Raw genomic sequence first — 22,022 nt, forward strand, 5'->3', positions numbered from 1 at the left:
GCACTAACAAAGCCTTTCCTACAAAAATAAAGTTGGTTGTTTACAGGTGGAAAAAATAAAATAAGCAGTAATTGTTGATTGAGGTACTAGTACATATTGAACGATTGAAATATTGAAAATAAGCCGACATAGCTCAGTGGTTTCAGAGCACCTGACCGGATATCAGGAGGGTTCAATTCCCGTTGGCGGCATTTGTTTTACTCGGGAGATATTTTCAATTTGTATTGATATTTCAGGCGACTAATTATTGCTTATAATTATTAGTTTTTAGTTTGACTGAGGTTGAACCTTCCTACCCAAGAACTGTATATGAACACGTGTGTGCGCGTGATTGTCACCAAAATAGATGATATATTATAATGCATTATCATCGACAACGAGTCTATCTGCCTAGCGTCAGCTAGATTATGTGTCGGTAAGTTGGTTAATTTCCTCTTCGATGAAAACAAAAGTGAAATTTAAATAGATGTATGTTTACAAATAAAAACATAAACATTTATCTATGCAGTTATAACTTGCATAGGGATGGGAAATCATCAGATGATTGATTAAGCAAATGATGCTTCGATAACATTTTCCTGAGAAAACATACCTAATTTAGCTACCTATTATGTTGATACGAGTTATAGGAAGGAATATTCGTACATTCTTATGCATGCATCTTTACATATACCTAATAGGAATGAATAAGTCAACATGACTGCATGGGATCGGAGAAAGTGTGCATGATGTGCGGTGTGTGGTTGATAGCAACAACGTGTCGACTGGTGACAATCTAAAGTGAAATATTACAACACAACAGCACTTAAATGAGCTGGTAATTATTATTAACGAACGGAGAGAGGTATCTAACTTTCCCTTAGACTCAGAGTCCTTTTTTGGTTTACCTTTCGAGAGAAAACAACATTAGGTAGGTACTACACAGCAAATCATTCAATCAATAGGCAAGTTCTTATATTAGGTACCTACTCGTATGTAGGTAGATAATATTATATATATGTAGGAATTATTGATTATTAATGCGCTTTAAAAATGGGTCGTTTTGGCGGGCTTAATCAGATTATAAAATTAACGAAAACGTACCACGAAAATTCTTAATTGTGTATGGTGAGGCTAAATAACTATTTTGATAATTTTTTATAACGAATTGGTGTCCTTATGAATACCAAAAAATATTCTTTAGATAAATTAAAGGTTTTCCTATAGTTTCGCTTGAGTAGAATACAAATGTAATATATATATATTTTTAATAGAAATGTATGAACGCGTAAAGGAAACAACTTTTTAGAAATACAGTATTTTAGCTAAGATTATCTGTGACAGTTTCACTTGATTAACTTTTTTGCTTTCTTATAAAATTATTTACAAAATAAATAAAAACCAGTTTTGTGCTTGAAATCGGACGTTTCTAGACTCCGTTTGTCAAGCGATTTTAATGCCTATTACCTACAATATAAGGCATACCAAGAATATATACATTTTTGGTTTGTAGCTTCCTCTTAAGGTGAATATTGATCCCCAGATTACAAATCACCTCTCATATACTTTCTTTTCCGTAACTTTCTGAGAAAAATTATTTTAATTATTTTATTTTAAAAAACAAGGCCTGAGAAAAATTATTTTAATCGGGCCTCCTTTTTTATGTGAATACCGTACAAGAGTTCTAACTGCTCCCAACCTTCTGGAGCCAGTGAGACTACGGCATCCCCAATTGGGGTATCTTGTGAGGAGGCAAAAAAGAAGGGGAAGAGAAAGGTGGGAAAATACCTAGGTATTCAGATCTGGTCACAAACACGGCTAAACCCATTTCAAGCAACGTTTCATTTCTGAATTGTGGTTTTATACAGGGCAATACTGAAAGTATCTTCCACTGAAATATAGAAACCTTACATTATTTTTATTGATAAAATTGTGAAATAATACAAAGTCATCAAATAAAATGTATGTGTGCGCCCTGGGATTGAACCCGCGACCTCCGGAATGCCAGTTGGGAATCTTACTCCTCGACCACGGAAACCGGCACTATGTGTTGTGATGAAGTTTACATGTGGTCATAATATTTTGTATCACCTCTATCTTAAGAAATCATCATCAAAGAATTATGTTAATATTTATTTATGTCAACTTGTATGAAGTTGCTACATACGCAATACAAGTCTATCAAAACCAACGACCTACTAAAATCATACGAGGTAGTTTAAGAAATGCATTTACAGTGATCATGACTTTATTTAGAATGTTATATCCGATGAAATCAATTATCTACTTATAAGAAGGTACGTTAAACAACTATATTGCAGAAAATATGTTTGTGTACGCACGGAGAAAAATGAATATTGCTAATTTATTAAGAATCTCTTCGGATTTATTATCAAGGTAAATGTAATTGCATTTGCCTTGATAATAAATCCCTAATAAATCCTTGATAATAAATCCTTAATAAAACCTTGATAATAAATCCTCAATAAATCCTTGATAATAAATTCTTCAATAAGGCCTGCAATCCCGATTTTAACCGGATTACCAATAATTTGAAGAGATTCTTAATAAATTAGCGATACTCAATTTTTCTACGTGTGACATTACCAACTTACTCTCGAATGGAAAACTGAATTTGAGGTGTATTTTCTGTTGGAAATGTCTAGGTTAACGCGACTATCACTTCAGAATCATTGAAATAAATATTATTTATTGCATCTTGTCTTATTTTCTATCGAAAATAAGACAAGACGCAATTGTTACAAAATGTCCAACTGTGTTGAAATGCGGGCGAAACCGGGTATTAGCAAGCTACGAGTAATGTTATTATTTTTAAGATATACTTCTTGCTGAAATTGTTATAACATGGCAGTCATATTTCATAAATATATTAATTATACAATTTTAGTTTGAGAAAACACCCATAAACGCTGGATTTTAATTTTTTGTAGTAGGCTATATTTCATGTCGGTTGATGAGGTGATCTTGAAGCCAAATTTCTTATCCAGGGTAAATAATTTGGGCCACACAAATAAACGAGTCTTAAGTTTTAAAAAAACTGATAAATAACCGTTTACCTACGTTTATATCGTGGTATATCAATTATGTAAAATTAAAAACATGTTTGTTGGTAAGGGGTTCGTCTTTTACAAATCGTTGTCGCCGAGGAAATCGGTCGATAATTTCCTAATATCATCAATCAATCTAGACGTACCTAAACGAACGACAAGACAGATATTAGCATTTTAAATATATATATATATTTACTAACCATAGACATGTTTTTTTACGTCTATGGTTTGCATTCCCAATACAACGTTTACATAGTATTGTCAACAAACAAATATTTATAGGATATGGAATATGGATGTATTTGACAATAATTTGAATTTAGCATTTTATTTAACTTATTTTCAAAGGCCAACTGTGTCAAATAATTATGTGGATATTGGCAGATTATATATTTTTATATTACATATTTTTGTGTATTTTTATAACTTATTATTTTTATCATAAGTTCTCAAAAAAGGTGTCTTACATGGTACCTATACAAAAATCTCGGCGTTTAAAATAATATAATTAATCAATTGTAATTTTTAAAAAAATTAACAGTCCTTCCGCTGAGAGATCCGTTAATCTCTGTTTTGATAATTACATATTTTGTGAGAATCAGGGAGATTACTAAGAAGATTTCAGCGGAACGCATATTATAGGTAAACATCAATATATTTCATTATTTTTAAAATCGACAAATTTGATATTTGTGCACTCGGCGTGATATTTATGTGCGAGTCTTCAGAATTACATAAATTCCACATTTCACTGCCACATAACATAATTCCCTGGTAGTTGTAAGTAAGTAGTGGATACTGGACACTCGCGGTGTATAGTTACTTTCAGTACATGTAAAGCATTTAACTTTCTCCTGCCAAGGCCACTCACTTCTTACTACCGATAAAGTTCATAAATTATTATTACTGACCATATTCTCACAGTGGTAAGACAGTCTAGACATGGCTGTTGGTTGAACGAAAGTTTATACCGTATATACCACCTAACTATATAAGCGAGTTTAATGGTTATTAAAAATCATAAGCCATTATTAAATCATAACCGAAAGGGCGATAAAATGAGCCATCAATGCCCAGTCCGATCTCTAAAATATTACATGCAAAGAAATTCTTCGTCACGAGGTGTAAACATATTCGTGCGTCCGGTCCAGGGTAACTTTGTTACTCAATGAAAAATAAAACAACGAATGATTCTACTTTTTTGATATCAGTAGTAGCTAATGAAGAAATTAAGGTTTTTCTGAAAATTTTGAAAATAATGCATTTGGTTTCTAATCAGATTATAATATGTTGACGTGAATCTTTTCTACATATATTGCTTCTGTGTGTCGCGTGAGACCCTTACAACAAGTTTTATTGTTACATTGTTAATCAAATAAATAAACTTTTTTTAGAGAACCTTGTAATAAAGAATTTCCTTCCTTCCCAAGACTATATAATGCATTATAACAAGCTCGCCATTGATCGATCATACCTATTTTAAACATGCCAAACATAATTATTGCATTAAATGTGTATTTAAAACATCTTGTGCAATTATCTATGAAGGTCTCATCATCTGCTTGCTTCACGGTATTGGCTTCACGGTATGTGGTCGGAGCTCTTATGAAATATTCATTGTAGGTAAATACGTACAAATTTCATCAGAATGATCAATATTTAATTTGTCCCATAGATGAAATATCACACAGACAAAAATGACTTAACTAATAGGTATGTAGCTGAAATATATTTTTTCTAATTTCATAATATGCAGAGAAGGTTATTTTTTCGAAAAAATAATTTAACGGTATTTCTTAACACCCAATGCCAACATTTTGAACCAGGTCAACTGCACAGTGCATACGGTAGGGAACTGATGACATCCTTCGTAAGCCATCTCCAAAAATGTCAACACGAGTTTCCCAGATTAATTCTGAAGGTGAAGTTATTTGAAAGACAATTACCAGCAAGATAACTTTAGAACGGTAGAATCAACCCTCGGATAAGATGAAGGATCTTCTGCCTGTTGTCACCCAGCTTCACCATGAAAGCGCCTGATGATAACTTTTCTAATTATAGCGTGAAATCGTTGGTTGTCCATCGATCTAGCCAAGACTCTTGACCGGTTTTGATAGAAAAAAATACTGGATCACCAAACAATCAGCCTTTATGAATATTTACCAACAACTAGTCTTGTAATAGGTACTGCAGACGCGTGTTTCACAGAGCACAAATGGAGCACACCAACACTTATTGGTATTGCGAGCAGCTGTGTTTGATAATAAAATTATTTGGACTCCATTCAAGCTTATCTTTAAACCGGATTATTAACGGTGTTAATTTTTTCTCAACCCAAATAACAAGAAAAACTCCATATTATTATTATCTTTATAAAACGAGGTCAACGAAATTGAACTGCAACGTTTATATTGTAACCTACGAGAGATCACTAAAGGTCCAGCAGCTGTTTGACCTTATTCCAAGACTGTTTCCAATACTCTAACAAAGCGCTTCGAGACAAGTTCAAGATGAACAATTATTGCATATAATGTACTTTTATCTTTATGGCACAGTCAGTATTTAAAGTTTCATAGTTTCAAATTGCTCTAGCTTATACAATGAGGAACTGCAGTCCATTTAAAAAATATCATTATGACCTCATTAAATACCTGTATTTTTTTGATGGTTAGAGTAATTTTCAAAGTTTTAATTTTTCGGTCTCCAAAAAACGAATCTTTGGTAGTGATCCGATGACTAGTATCAAAAAAACCTATTTTTTTCAACTGGCGCTGTACTTTATATGGGGAGTTGAGACGTTTTTTATTCTTAAAATTTCCCGCTTTCAACATCGAAAAAAAACTAGTTAAAATGTTATCATATCGTCCCTAATGTTATCGTATTGAATCAAAGTGCAAAAATGCATCCATGACTGCACCTGACAAACAACATACCGGTGTGTAAAAACTGCATTAAAATATTATCATTGGTTCAAATGTGATCTGAAGTGGACCAGAGTCGCCAATGCAAACGTTTAAAAAGGTTCTCCGGCAAAAAAAAAAAACTTAGAAATTCCCCTCAATTTGGGGAATTCTCCACGAATTGTCAACCTTGATGTGAATTCTACAGGCCATTGATGAATTACTCACGTAGACTGGTTGATCAATAAACAATTAGGTCGTACCCACCAAACGGAGTGTTTTAATGAGATGGCGTTTTATTCGTTTTAAAAAGACCATTTATAAAATCTAAGTATTTAATACATAATGAAATTTATATATTCCGAATCAGCGTTTGTTGATCTAATAGACTGAGAGGTCACAGTCTTTTTCATAACGATCACAGGAATGGGTAGTTTTAGTACATATTCAAAGTATGGCGTCTCCGCATATGAAACAAGTTGGTCTGCCTGCTCTAAGTGGTTGCAACTATGAGTTATAGAGCTCACAAGAGGCTTCATTGTTTCGAAAAAAAAAACGATCAGAGGAATGGGTAGTTTTAGTGCATATTCAAAGGATGGCGTCTCCGCATATGAAAAAAGTTGGTCTGCCTGCTCTGTGGTTGCAACTATGAGTTATAGAGCTTACAAGAGGCTTCATTGTTTCGAAAAAAAAACGATCAGAGGAATGGGTAGTTTTAGTACATATTCAAAGTATGGCGTCTCCGCATATGAAAAAAGTTGGTCTGCCTGCTCTAAGTGGTTGCAACTATGAGTTATAGAGCTTACAAGATTAGGCTACATTGTTGCGGAAAAAAAAAACGATCACAGAAATGGGTAGTTTTAGTGCATATTCAAAGTATGGCGTCTCCGCATATGAAAAAAGTTGGTCTGCCTGCTCTAAGTGGTTGCAACTATGAGTTATAGAGCTTACAAGAGGCTTAATTGTTTCGAAAAAAACGATCAGAGGAATGGGTAGTTTTAGTACATATTCAAAGTATGGCGTCTCCGCATATTAAAAAGTTGGTCTGTCTGCTCTAAGTGGTTGCAACTATGAGTTATAGAGCTTACAAGAGGCTTCATTGTTTCGAAAAAAAAACGATCGCAGGAATGGGTAGTTTTAGTACATATTCAAAGTATGGCGTCTCCGCATATGAAAAAAGTTGGTCTGCCTGCTCTAAGTGGTTGCAACTTCGAGTTATAAAGCTTACAAAATTAGGCTACATTGTTGCGAAAAAAAAACGATCAGAGAAATGGTCAGTTTTAAGTAAATCTGAAAAATTCCCCGCAGTTTGGGGAATTCCCGCAAATCGGGAACCCTGCTTGACACACACATTGCCCCCTCCTCCGCCCGCGTCCGGCCCGGCGGCCCGCGTCCCGCGTCAGTGTGCGCAGTACAATCGTTGTGAGAGGGTGTGCTTTCGCTTGTTTTGGTGCATTTTTTAATACTATTACCCGTTACTCCCACTTTTACAATAATGTCGAACATAAATACTACATGCCTGTTTTGTGAATGTAAGATGGACGAAAAAGTGCTGCCTTTTAATAAAAACAGTTTAGAAAAGTGTCGTGATATATTAACAGTTCGTATTAACCGTAATTTGAAACAATGCTCATATCAAAATACCAAATGATTGTGACAGTACTGCCGTATATCATCTATCGTGCTATAAAAAATTTACCGCAGTGAAAAAAACAATAATATCTACTCCTGAGACCAACAGTTTAACACTTCTGCCAGTCGAGACTTCAGATAATCAAGCGGAGACATTGTCATCACCTTCACCAAGTACGTCTAGTTGCAAAGCTATATGCTTATTCTGCGATCACCAGCGTAAACAATCACATAAAAAATTTGAAAAGATGCACTGTTTGCAATCAAATGAAACCCGCGAAAAGATACTGATGAAATCGTTAGCATCTAACGAAGTCAATTTACAACATAAAATTTCACAGACAAGTGTTCCATTATTTTATCACACTAATTGTTTGAAAGATTTTTTTAGAAGAACTGAAAAAATATCCGACTGTCAGTCCAATGAAAAAGACGGTGTGTGGCACGTTATACGCGAGAGCCATAAAAATGCCTTACAAAAATTGTATGAATTCATAAACGACATAATTCATGGCAATAATATTCATTTAATGTCCAATCTTCACGAATATTATGAATCTTCTCTGCAGTCAAATAGCACTGAAAATAATATTACATGTTCGAGATTAGAACAGAAAATTCGAGCCTCATTTGATCGAAGCGTTTTAACTATAGAAGAAATAAATGGACGTAAGTTAGTTTTCAGAACGGGTTTGCCAATTGATTTCGTGATGTCGAAACAGAAGGAATTAGTGAAAAGAGATATTCTCACGTCTGCTGCTAATATATTGAGAAAAGAGATTCTTTCCCTGCCTAAAACTCCCCTACCAACCACTTGTTCAGTGCAGGAATTACTCCAAGGCGAGTGTAATATACCCGATGCTCTTAAAAAATTCAACTTGGAGCTCCTTGGCATCGGTTCGCGCACAAAAAAAAAGTTGTCTGAGACTTGCTTAAAGAAAGCTGAATCGATAAGCCAGGATCAAATTTACGCTGTGACAAATGGACATGTTAAGCCTTCTAAACAATTAGCTCTGGGAATGGCTATTAAAAGTCTAACTAACAGCAGAAAAGTTGTGAACATTTTGAACAAATATGGTCAGATACCTAGCTACACTTTATTAGAAGAATTAGAAACTGAAATTACCTATGCCTCCATCGATGAATCTATAACAACATTCATTCCGTCTGGGATAATTCCATGTCCTCAGTTAAATACTGGAGTAGCTTTCGATAATTTTGACCGTTACGTAGACACACCTTCTGGAAAAAATACATTGCATGACACAGTAGGAATTATTTTTCAAAATGAAGAACAGTACTCCATACGAAATCAACCTATTGACTTGTCAATGAAACCATCTAAAGGCAAAAGAAGAAGGGCATTCGACGTGATTGACATTAATATAGATCATCCCATTAAAAAACCAAGAATGAGTGACAGTATGATTTTACTTGATAGTGACTTACGTAAAACAACTGAATCTGTCAAAATAAATGCAAAGAATAGAGATTTATTATGGGTTTTGTGTCATGCTGCTGAAATCGAGAATACTCCTATGTGGGTAGGATTTAATAACCTCACTATGAATGATCAAACCAGTAAACAGAAAATAGCTTATTTGAACCCAATAAACATGTCTCCCACTAACACTTCCGTTGTTAAAATAACAATGCAACAAGCAAAAAGTATAGCCGAAGAGTGTGGTCAGGAATATATATGTGTTACATATGATCTTGCAATTGCAAAAGTGGCATTACAAATACAATCCACAGAACGGCCAAATTTTGACAATCTTTTTATTTTTCTTGGCACATTTCATATCATCCTGGCCTATTTCAAAGGTATAGGTAAATTTATAGATGATTGTGGTTTGACGCATATGCTAATCGAAGCTGATTTGCTAGCCAATGGGTCTCTTAATGGATTCATGTCTGGTACGCATTACAATCGATGCAAGAGACTTCACCCTATTATTTCACTGGCCTTACAATTAATCCATTTTAAATTCTTTTTAAAAGAGGAAAATCTACAATTGTCACCAGATTTGGTAGAAGAACTGCAAGAAATAAAAAATAGACGAATGGACAGTTCTGGAAACATCTTGGTCGATGTTGACAATTTCTTTTTATCAGAAATCATCTCTAAATACAGAATTTTTCGAGAAAAAACTCAAAACGGAGAACACGGCAAAACGGCACAATTTTACATGCAATATATAAATCTGATCGAGTATTACTTTCTTTTGAGCCGATCGATACGAGAAAACAATTTTGAGCTTTACAAATATGTACTTCCAAAAATTAACAATATATTTTTCATACTAAATCATCCAAATTATGCGCGATGGCTCACAAAGCACCATGACGACATATTAAAAGTCCAAGACACTCACCCAGGCCTCGAGCTTAATTTAAAACGTCATGGCTTGGGTATCAAGCGCACTGACAAAGCGTTTTCTAGACAACCCGTTGATTTAACACTAGAACAAACCATAAACGCCGATGCTGCTAAGCGATTGTCTGGTGTTAGCCATTTTACTAATTCCTTGTCAGGCCGACAGCGTTGGGCAAAAAGCCATGCACTGAGATCCACCATTATAACTCATGTTTTAGAAGAAACTAATATTACCAGGGTACAAGACGTTACCTCTGATCTGCAGACAGCCAACATTTCCAAAAACAAAAAGGCGGTGAAGAAACTTGTCGATACTGTAGAATCTTATGGCAATCCATTTGATTATCAAGACGATAAAGACGAACTGTACAATATTGTCACTGGGAATTCAGTAACGAATGAAACCGCAGACTTTCTGCTCAATATAGAGGCTACAGGAGAAAATCAGAGAAAAGAATTTATATCTCAATGTAATGAAAATCCCGACCGTTTCGAGAAACCAATAAAACGCAATGAAATCAGGAATTTCTGTTCAGATAAATCAAAAAAGCCATGTAAAGCAGCACAAAAACTGCAAGTTATAAAAGCAGAACGAAACGTCTTCGGTCGTCTTTTAGGAATTTCCCTTAATCAGAAACTAGATTTGCCAAAAGTTTTGGAATATCCATTATCTTCATCGTCACCTTCAATGAGTCATTTAGATGGTTCCTTGATGAAGACTAACAAGGCTGCACTCATGAAAATATTGGAAAAAACAGCCAATGCCAATACGCCACAAAAAAATGATGTTGTGATTGTAGATGGATTCTATATTCTCCATTTAATACCAGTGCATGTGAAAACATTTGGTGAAATGTCGCTATACATTTTGAAAAAATGTATGAGCTACAAAGCAAACCGTATCGATGTAATATTTGATTCTTATTTATCACCCTCAATCAAAGATTTTGAACGTGAAATGAGAGCTGGGCACAAAGCTACCCCCAAAACACAGTATAAAATAACATCGCCAAAACAAATCAGACCAAGAAATTTCGTCAAAGAATTAAGAATTACACAATTCAAAGAAGAACTCGTGCAGACCAATTTGTTTCATCTGCGGAGAGGCCATACTTTGAATATATACTAAAACTGACAATTTCTCTGATCGTTTTTTTTTTTCGAAACAATGTAGCCTAATCTTGTAAGCTTTATAACTCGAAGTTGCAACCACTTAGAGCAGGCAGACCAACTTGTTTCATATGCGGAGACGCCATACTTTGAATATGTACTAAAATTACCCATTCCTCTGATCGTTTTTTTTTTCGAAACAATGAAGCCTCTTGTAAGCTCTATAACTCATAGTTGCAACCACTTAGAGCAGGCAGACCAACTTTTTTCATATGCGGAGACACCGTACTTTGAATATGTACTAAAACTACCCATTTCTGTGATCTTTTTTTTTTAGCAACAATGTAGCCTAATCTTGTAAGCACTATAACTCATAGTTGCAACCACTTAGAGCAGGCAGACCAACTTTTTTCATATGCGGAGATGCCATACTTTGAATATGTACTAAAACTACCCATTCCTCTGATCGTTTTTTTTTCGAAACAATAAAGCCTCTTGTAAGCTCTATAACTCATAGTTGCAACCACTTAGAGCAGGCAGACCAACGTTTTTCATATGCGGAGATGCCATACTTTGAATATGTACTAAAACTACCCATTCCTCTGATCGTTTTTTTTTTCGAAACAATAAAGCCTCTTGTAAGCTCTATAACTCATAGTTGCAACCACTTAGAGCAGGCAGACCAACGTTTTTCATATGCGGAGATGCCATACTTTGAATATGTACTAAAACTACCCATTCCTCTGATCGTTATGAAAAAGACCGTGACCTCTTAGACTATAAATGAATATATATTTTAAGCCATCATATTTTGACCGCAGTTCCTTACTGTCATCGATAGTTTCAAATCATCTTTGTTTGTTTCAAGTTTATTGGGTCTCATTATCCCCAATCGGAACATATTGCAAAAACCAAATACGTTCATTGCCTGTTGTTGCTGCCAAATTACTTGAAAGTAAGCGTTCGACATTATATTCACGTTCCAACAACTCTTAAGCAATTTTCTTAGCATTTAAACAACTAATCAACAACACAACACCCAACAGCGGCAGGCCGTGACTTTTGTTATAACTTCAAACCAAACAAAACCAAAAGGTATCTGTAGAATTTTTACTGAAAAAAAATATTTTTTCAACTCTTAAAAACTATCTTTAGTCCAGGATCATATATATTTTTTATATTTTATATATCAGGAGCAGCGCCTCGGCAAGGTGAAAGTCCTGGTTTCAAGTCCTGGTTATATATTTTTCTGCCTTTTCTTTTCTAAATCGTTTAAAAATCGCAAATACTATCTTCAATAATTAAATTATAAATATAATGACTAAATCCCTCAGTCTTACTAATAACCGTGTTTTCTGTTGTCCGTGCTCCGTGTTTTACAACTGATAAATAACCATGATTGTTGGGTAAATGACTGTTTATCAGCAGTGTGAAATTTAAAATAAAATTAAAAAATAATGTTAGCGAGGGGCTTAAGCTGTACCTAATACTACTCGAATTTCGGAAACCATCTACCATGAACCTAAAAGGCCTTTTGGTGTCATGCAATCAATGGATTGTACTATGTAGGTACATGTCCTTAAACATGGAGATATTGAATAACTAACACCTCTTCCATAGGTCACCCCAAGTGGTTCGCTACTTTTGGTGATTTAGCAGGGGTGCCCGGGTACATGGGGTGAGGTTTATCCGGGACTTGGCGGCAGATGCGTCTATCCACCAACTGCGTGACAGGACGGATCGGGAGAGACTGGTTGAGGGAGACCTTTTGACCGCTCCAACATGACTCTCTCGGCATATCGCCTTACACCGCAGTGGGAGGGATGGATTCATACGTCCGTCACTCCCGGACTCACTGACCCCCAGATTCTTATCCACCTCTCGTACTTTTTTCCTACCCAAAACTTCCCATCCCTCGTTTCCTAAAATGATCTTCCACACGAAGATAAATGATCCTGTTAAAAGAGTAACTTCCTGATAAAATATTAGTCATTCAGAATATATCGAAAAAACGTGTTCTTTTCCTAATAGACATCGTGACAGAATGCTACAATATAAGAATGTCAGAATTAATATCAGTATTTGACCGGTCGGTGGCTGAGTTAACATCGCGTTTGGTGATGGTGGTGGTAGAAGAAGATTTTCAAATATTGTCAGGAATGTTTGTGTTTCTTTGTAAAAAATTTTAAAAAAATGTATGAACACGTGTTCCGCCGTCCTCATAAAACATTTGCTTTTGACTGATACTGTGCTAGAAACTCTTACAATTCATTCGTTATACGCCTGCAGTCCCATTTTTAACAGGAAAACGAATAATATGACCAGATTTTTAATAACTTAACAGTGTTTCATATCAGTAAGTTTTCTCAGTGCAAACAACCTCCCCAAAGAAGACATTGGCCTTGAGAGTTATTATTTTGTTCATAGACTCCTGCGTAGAGCTAATCTAAAACAAGTGCCTGTCCATTCTGATATGGTCACCATAATCAGCTAAAACAATTTTTAGCAACGTTTCAATTCTGTCAGGTGGTTTTTTCACCAGGGCGATACTGTGAGTATAGTCCATTGCGGAACGTTCTGCAAATACACTTTACCCTACCCTTACACTTACCACAGATCACGGAGACCATCACTAAAAATTACAGCCATAATATGTAACTAATAATAATAATTAGACCTCTGTGACCTAGAACGTTACGATTATATTTAATGCTTTCGAAGAGACGAGTCATCGCCGCGGATCTGCCCCTATTGAACTACATTCGAATGTAAGGCGTCTTGCACCGAGTGCACAGAAGGCCTTAACTTATACACATACCCGTTAAAAGAACCGCAAACTAAAAAAAATTGTGCCAAAAACGTGAGCGGTCATTAACCTGTACAACTGAATACATAGAACACGCGGACCAAGTCAGACGGTTTAACTTTAGCTGAGTAATTGCCTTTTTATACGCACAGATCTGAACTTAGCCTGGATATCAACATCGATAAACTTAGGACGGGTTGTTTGTTTGTTTGAATTCATCAAATTTGAACGTTAATATTCAGGTTTAATGAAAGTCCTATTCAAGTTCTGTTATTGTATCATTATGGGCCAGTTGCTTCACGAAACTTTAACAATAACAGAATTTGAATAATTTTCTCACAGAACTTTAAAATTAACTTTGAAATTTTGAAGAATTATTCAAATTCTGTGAAACAACACCGGTTTGAAAGGGCGATATGTAAATACGATTGTTAGATGGAGCGCGCTAATATTATTAAGCGAAAATGGTGAAACTATTTAATAAAGCACTACTCGTTAGAAATAGAGCAAAAATCTTTCGACAAATGCTTTAGTTGCATTTAAAGATACAATGTGATTTTTTTTAAATATATTCCATACCGTATTAAATAGCAGAACAAAACGTGTTTTATTCTTTTTTGGAGCTTATTTTGCGATTTTTTTCTATCGGGGAAATTTCATATAATTAACGTTTCAGCATAACAAATGTATAGATATTAATAATACCATTTATTTATTTACATTTATTTTTTTGGAACTTAAAAACTTAAAGAGTAGTAGTAGCTAGAAATTGGGTATGCGGGGGCTTAACCAATTATTTTTACAAAAAAACACTGAAAGTTTCCGGACCTTCGAATCCTGACACAATCCAATTAAGTGAAAATTATTATTACACAATTTATTATTGATAAGTATATATAATAGTGGAAGATACTCACAGCATCTATCATATATTAATGGTATTATGATATAAATTTCATAATCTTTTCAATTGTTTCTGTAATATTTTTAAAATGTACTTTAAATAAGAGAAATGTAGGCACGTAGCCTGGACATGCCAGGTGAAATAATAACATAATATACCCACGTACAAAAGAAAAGTAGACATATTCGAGTAAAGTGAACGGTAAATTCTTACAAATATTTCACGAACACAATGTGAATATTTAAACAAACGAGCGTTTATGCAAATTCATCGTCATTATTATGCAACATAATTTCTTTTAATACAACTATTTATGAACGAAATGCAATATTATATTTTGATAATTTTCTAATATAACTAACATAATATACATAGGTATTATAACTAACATATGAATAGGTATTGTTATGCTTTTATCGATGTATTCTGTTACACTTACATACATAAATTGTCAATTTTCCTTGTTAAAGCACAACAGGGCGTTAATTAATAGTAAATAAATAAATATATATAAATTATATATAAAAAAAAAACATACTTAAATAATACACAAAAAGTTTAAATACTCGCTGTACTCGAGACAATAACAAAGATTTACTCCAAATTCCTGTAATGTACTCTAATCTCGGTCAACAAGATTGTACAATACTCTTCCTAGGGCCTTTACCGGTGCCCTCACCCAAATTCGAAATTATTGATCCAACTAAAATATTGAGCGATTATATTATAATACAAAAGTACGTTTGTTCATATGTATTCAAATTAACTTTTAAAATGACTGCCTAAACACAGGCTAGCCGCTAGCCTAGTGAGGTAGATTATGAGAAACCTCAACTTTATCTATTTGTTAACATGTATTCTTAATTACAGTTGCAAATTTCTTATTATTATTATTATATTATCATTATTATTAACAATAACTGTTATTTATGCAATAAATTCAGGTTGCTTCTAGGCTTTGTAATATTATATCCGCAACTCGGCGTGATAAAAAATGTGATTAATCATTACGCACTTATTATATTCTTGATGAATATATATCTTCCTTTAAAAAAATGAAGCCGGAGAAAGCGATTTTTTTCATGTTTGTTGCCGAAGTGGAAAAGAGTAATTATGTTTTATAAATAACAAAAACAAGATATCAAAGGTTATCTAGCATTTACTTGTATATAACTGTCTATTGCGTTTGTATGACAAGTGATGTTACGTGATATGTCAGTGGGTAAAAAACGTTAATGAAATAAGGTATTAATATTAATTATAAATATTACAAAAGATTGTGATTGGATATTGCCAGAGCTTCGTTATTAATTATGGAAGCCGGATTCGTTGGAAATAACATCTCGTAAAACGTTGTTCAGATGATTACGCATGGAAAATGTATTACTCTCCCATTCATGGATGTATTATTATTATGTTCCTAGCGAACAATGACGCCAACACTGTTGTTGGAACGGTAACCTAGTATAAGCAGTTGGTACCTACGAAATACAATATACATAACACACTAGTTATATAAGAAATGGCTTGTGGTCCAAATATTTGCACAATCGAGGCTTAAATTTCTAAGACAAAACTATGTTTACGGAATTCAAATAGGATGGAGATCTACGATATCAGGCGAGTATAAGTCAAAGAGCGCTGGGCTATAGGTGTAATATAAACATTTTTTCAATTCAAAATGTATGGAAGACACTTCTAGATTTCTTATTTACTCTAGGTAGTTAGATAAATTCAAATAATATTTCTATGTAGATTTTAGACACACTTTGATACAAGAACATCTTTTAAATGATGAAAGCAACCATTTCGAACCACCGGTTAATAGCTCGGTAGTTCAAAGCGTCGAGTTCCCACTTCGAAGTTTCAATTACCTGCTAGCTAAGTCATTATTTTAAAAGAAATACTTTTCGCTTAAAATGACAGTAATATAAGAAATTTAATATTATTATAAATATACATAAATCCACGGAATGTTTGTCTTTTTTTAGTGTTTTATCAAAGCATATTTTTATTGTAATAAACTAATCGACAAATGATTCCTAGTTGAGATATCGATCGATCTGCTAAGACTTTTGTTGTACTCGAATTCCTATTCAATAAAACAATAAACTGTTTTATTATTATGCAAACTTCATAAAGTTAATCAGATTGCAGTGGAAAAGTACCTACCTACTGTCTATATTATTTATTACCTATTAACATTTTTTTGAGTTTTGTCTACCGTAAAAAAGCGCGTTTCGCTCTACCCGTTTTACAAAAAAACTTGTAAGAGAGAGAGAGTTGTCAATATGAAACTACACGTAGAATCATTGATTTAATAATTACGTTTTTCAACATTTCGAAGTAGAGGTTGGCTCAAATCGCACTAAATTTAAATTAAATGTTTTTATATTACGTTGGCAAGTCTGAAAATTATAACTTATCAGTAAAATAAATAATTATCCTTCGAGTTTTTATCGTAAGGTTCAGAGATTCACTCTTATGCAAAATAAATTGCTCGTAAAACATATAGCTTTAATGTCAAACTTATCTTGATTCATCACCCATCATTTTGTAAGGTAGGTAATTACCCACGAAGAAAATTGACCAAGGGGAAGTATACACGCATTGGTTATGGTAATATGATGGAATTATGATGAAATACGTATGAATTTGTTTTGAGAGTTAAATGATGGATTATTATTGAATAACGATGAAATATTGAAGGAATGTGCTGGAATTATCATTTCATTTCGTTTTCAGTGACAAATGTTTTAATTATTATTATTATTATTATTATTACATGCCCTAATGGGCTTTTACACACTACAAAGTTTAATAGTAGAGTATCACAGTTATTATAGATTCTACAAAATTAAAACAATAAAGGAAACATAATACAACGGAAAAAGAAAAAATATTAAATGTTACAATAAAAGCATATAATAAAATAAGATACATTAGTAAAAATGGTAAGAAGTCGCACATAAATAGATATTCAAAATAAAAATTAAAATATATATATTGCGGAAATTATAGATGTCTATTTGTGTCTCGATCTATAAAAGAATTGAAATAAACAATATTTATATTGATTATTTTTAAGATGAAATATATCTCCCACATCAGAGTATTTATTTCCGAGACTGTGAAGTCTTGGAATTGGGGAATTTTGATAAGACAGTGTCCTGGTGTTGTAAAAATAAAAGGGTAGTAAATTTCGGCAAGATCTTTTGGGTATGTGGATGCTGATTAATTGGAGTAACTCAGGACAGTCAATTTTGTAATGAAGTATTTTATGTAGTACTATTAAATCTGTGTTTATTCTTCTTTCAGAAAGTTTTAATAGGGACAATTTATCTAGTAAGTAGTTATAATCAATGTTTTCTACAGGAATATGCAATTTATAGTTTATATACTTCAAGAACTTATGTTGAATCTTTTCAATATTATCGGAATGAATATTGTAAAAGGGAGACCATAATGTAGAGTTATACTCTAGTTGGCATCTAACAAGGGTTTTGTACAACATGATAAATGTGCCTAAATTATTGAAGTCTTTTGAAATTCTCAAAACAAATCCAAGAGTCTTAAGAGCCTTATTGATAATTTTGTTAATATGATACACAAAAGTTAGTTTGCTATCGAACAATATACCTAGGTCAATAATTTCACTGACGCAATTTAAGTTTTTATCATTTAATGTATATTGAAAAAATATTGGATTATTTATTCTGTAAAAATTAATGAAGAACTGACATTTCTTTATGTTCAATGCAAGATTGTTGATAGAGCACCATTCAAAAAGATTTCTCAAATTAGTTTGTAATATAATGCAATCATTTATGTTATTAATCTCTTTATAAAGTTTCAAATCATCAGCAAAAAGTAATACTTTTATGTTAGTAAATATATCAACAATGTCATTTATGAATATAATAAACAAAATGGGCCCTAAATGAGAGCCTTGTGGCACTCCACTTGTGGCTATAAATGTGTATGAATTTGTGCCATTTATTTTCACACTAAGACTTCTATTGGACAAATAACTAATAAACCAATTTAATAAACTACCATAAACTCCAAGTGTGGCTAATTTATTAATTAATATTTTTTGACACACCTTATCAAAGGCCTTGCTAAAATCAGTGTATATTGAGTCAACCTGGCATCTGTTTGCTAAAGAATTGTATATGAAGTTTTCGTATATTAGTAAATTAGTTAAAGTAGATTTATTTGAACAAAAGCCATGTTGGTAGGAAGTTATAATTTTTTGTATGTTGGAAGTTATCTTAGAGAGTACAATTTTTTCAAAAAGTTTGGGTATCGCTGATTGGATACATATCGGTCTATAATTTGTAATGTCCGTTTTGTCGCCTTTTTTAAAAATAGGTGTAAGAAAACTGTGTTTCCATGTATCAGGGAAACAACCTGTTTCTAGAGACTGATTAAAAATTAGGAAAAGAGGAACAATTAGGCCGTTTAAACATTCCTTAATTAACACCGGTGGAATATTATCAGGTCCAGCATTTTTTCTAACATCTAACAAATTTACATGCTTTTTGATATCATTAATTTCTATGCGTATTTCAGATATATCCAGACTAAGATTTGATGAGAATTGGGGAATTTCGTTGCTAGGTATATCCTCTTCATATACAGACTTAAAATAATCGGCGAATAAGTTTACAATGTTTTCATCATTACAACCAATTTTCCCATATGATGGATATACATTAGGATATACATTATGATGGAATGTGACGGAATATGATAGAATTGTGATAAAGTTTGACTTACCAGTCTGGTGGAATTATGGAGTTATGTCGTATTTATGATGGAATGTGATAGAATTATGATGAATTTCTAACCATCAGCATCTGCGTGGAATTGTAGAATTATGTGGAATTTATGGTGTAATTATGACGGAATGTGTTGTGTTTATGATAGAGTTTGACTCACCAGCTTCTGCGAGGGTGCTAAGGTTCGATAAGAAGAGAGCGGTCAGCAGCGAGAAGATCATCTCTCCGTCCATCCATTAGAATCTGCAACTCGCGCTCATGTCCCTCCTTTGCCGCGACTGAATCACCTAAGATTCGGGGCCCACTTTCACATTGTAATAGCCATCTATAATTAGCCGCGCTGAATTGTAATTACTCGCTGACCGTCGTACCAAGAGGATTCTGAAAAGTAAAGAATAAGCTACAGAGTCATTTCTATAAAACCGCAAAATTGTTTAACATTATGTTATTATGTGCTTTTAATCAGGCGAGACCGTGAAAACTTGTCTGTTTATTATTTGATCCGTGAAGTTCAAACTAGATTTAGTTTTAGATTTAGTTCCTACTTACAAAGTACGAAATGTACAAATGTACTAAATACCTATCTTGCAACAGTGAAAAAACAAGTGACTTCCCAGAAATAAGCGAGCACCTAATGCTTCATATACGTACGCGGGCCGAGCTGTCGAGCTGAACCTCAAGTTATGGGAGAGGAACGCTGCTTGCAGTTGCTTCGTTCCTTTCCCGTAATTTGTGGCTCAGCTCGCGTTTCGGTTCGCAAACGTATATGATATTTAAAAAACGGTGGAGTATTGAAATACTATTGTGAGGTGTGTATGTTATAAATAAACTCATTTGTGACCATTAAACTGCTTAGTAATCTCATTTGATTATTTCGCATGGTGTTTTTCTTCACCGCAAAAATCACAGTAGTTGTTTTCACAAATCTGTTTAAATTCACAACACTTTGAATACCTTTTATGACTTATTTTCATTTTGCAAACTTTCCAATCCGCATTCGCGTAAACTTGAGCAGATGCATGAAATGTGCACTTCCTCTAGCGAGGCATTTCCGCGTAAAATGAACAGGAAATGTTGTTCAAAAATTTGCAACGCTTTGTTCCATAAAGCAGGAAAACTTGCGACCCGTACGTATTTCCACTAGCATTATCGTTAACAAATAATTTTATAACATTATCCATTAGCATTAACCATGATGATAAATTCAAACGCACTTATGAGTTTTTATATAACACAGTCTCGTACATAAGTCATAGGTTTTAACGTTTTCTTTAGATAAATCTACTAAATAACAGGACATATTCGCATTATCTATCTATTAAATCTTGGTAAATTTGCAATAAATAAATTTCGTATTCAAATTATAGTGACACTGCATTGGTGAATACGAACAACTATTCGTACATGTTTACATTGCAAATAAACATGTGACTCGCATTAGATAATGTCAAATAATTATTAGGACCCATTTAGTAAGTAATTTCAAACAATTTCATTGTTTGAACTTAGGAGGCATATCTAATCATATTTGTAAGAGTTTAAAAAAAGAATCAGTACCTGCGTACATATAATTTATATGACATACAATAATGATCAGGTACTGGAATTCATTCCGACTTAACATTTTTGATGTGGCATTCATTTTTAAATGAACGAAATAATTATTCAATGAACTGCTGAAAGAGTTGAAAGTTATTCGGAAAGTTGAAAAAATGATTCATTCAACAGCCATTTATTAGGAAACACCGTGGAGAAAATGTACGAAAAGTTATTCATAGTGAAACCAATACGGAAAGCAAAATGTACTGAATAATGAATCGTTTTTATTTGTTGTCGTAAATGGTCCATAAACCCGTGTGGACTTATTTTCTCTTTTTGTTGGTAATTTGTAACTTGTTACTGCCACCAGATATTTGTTTACCAAATATAGGTAATTATTTTATTTTTTATTTTTATAAATGACTATTTAAGACTCATTTATCATGTGTTAAATAAAGTATAGTTTTGAATTTTTAGATAAATATAAAGTGGTATACTTATGCTGTCTTCATGTTTACTTAGCGTTTTGATATTTATCTTTTAAAATTGTCCATCTCCATGGTGTTTTTGAACTTATCCTGTCTTCAAAATTTTTAATTTTATAATGTTTACATATTTTGATGTTGTGTTAAAACTTATGTATATCCGCGGTATTTTAAATTTTATTTGGATGGTCATTATATAATTTGTTACAAGGAATTTATAGTTGAAAGCAGTAGCAGCTCGTGACTTTTGGGTTTTCTAGAGTGCTGATATTACAAAAAATTGTATGATTGATGTTGTTGTAGCTGAAAACCATATGTATATATATTTTTTAATTCTATTTTTTGTATGAAGATTTTCAGGAAATTTCAGCTAGGCCTGATTGCACAGATTTCCTGAAAATATTCATGTCGAAATCGAATTTTCGAAAAAAAAAA

At 33.3% G+C, this 22,022-nt stretch overlaps 1 protein-coding gene across 1 annotated transcript in view; it reads right to left on the reverse strand.

The window, feature by feature from the left end:
* The window catches only part of LOC149426638 (uncharacterized), a 77,099-nt gene that overhangs the window by 33,112 nt on the left and 21,965 nt on the right, over positions 1–22,022 (reverse strand). Inside the window, exon 2 of the mRNA XM_089637780.1 lies at positions 19,724–19,944. Coding sequence (XP_089493906.1) covers positions 19,724–19,796 — 73 coding nt within the window. The 5' untranslated portion in view covers positions 19,797–19,944. The remainder of the gene's footprint in view (positions 1–19,723; positions 19,945–22,022) is intronic.

This window comes from Hesperophylax consimilis, chromosome 1 (genome assembly GCF_061612785.1).
Source record: "Hesperophylax consimilis isolate HC1 chromosome 1, BYU_Hcon_1.0, whole genome shotgun sequence".
Classification (NCBI taxonomy): domain Eukaryota; kingdom Metazoa; phylum Arthropoda; class Insecta; order Trichoptera; family Limnephilidae; genus Hesperophylax; species Hesperophylax consimilis.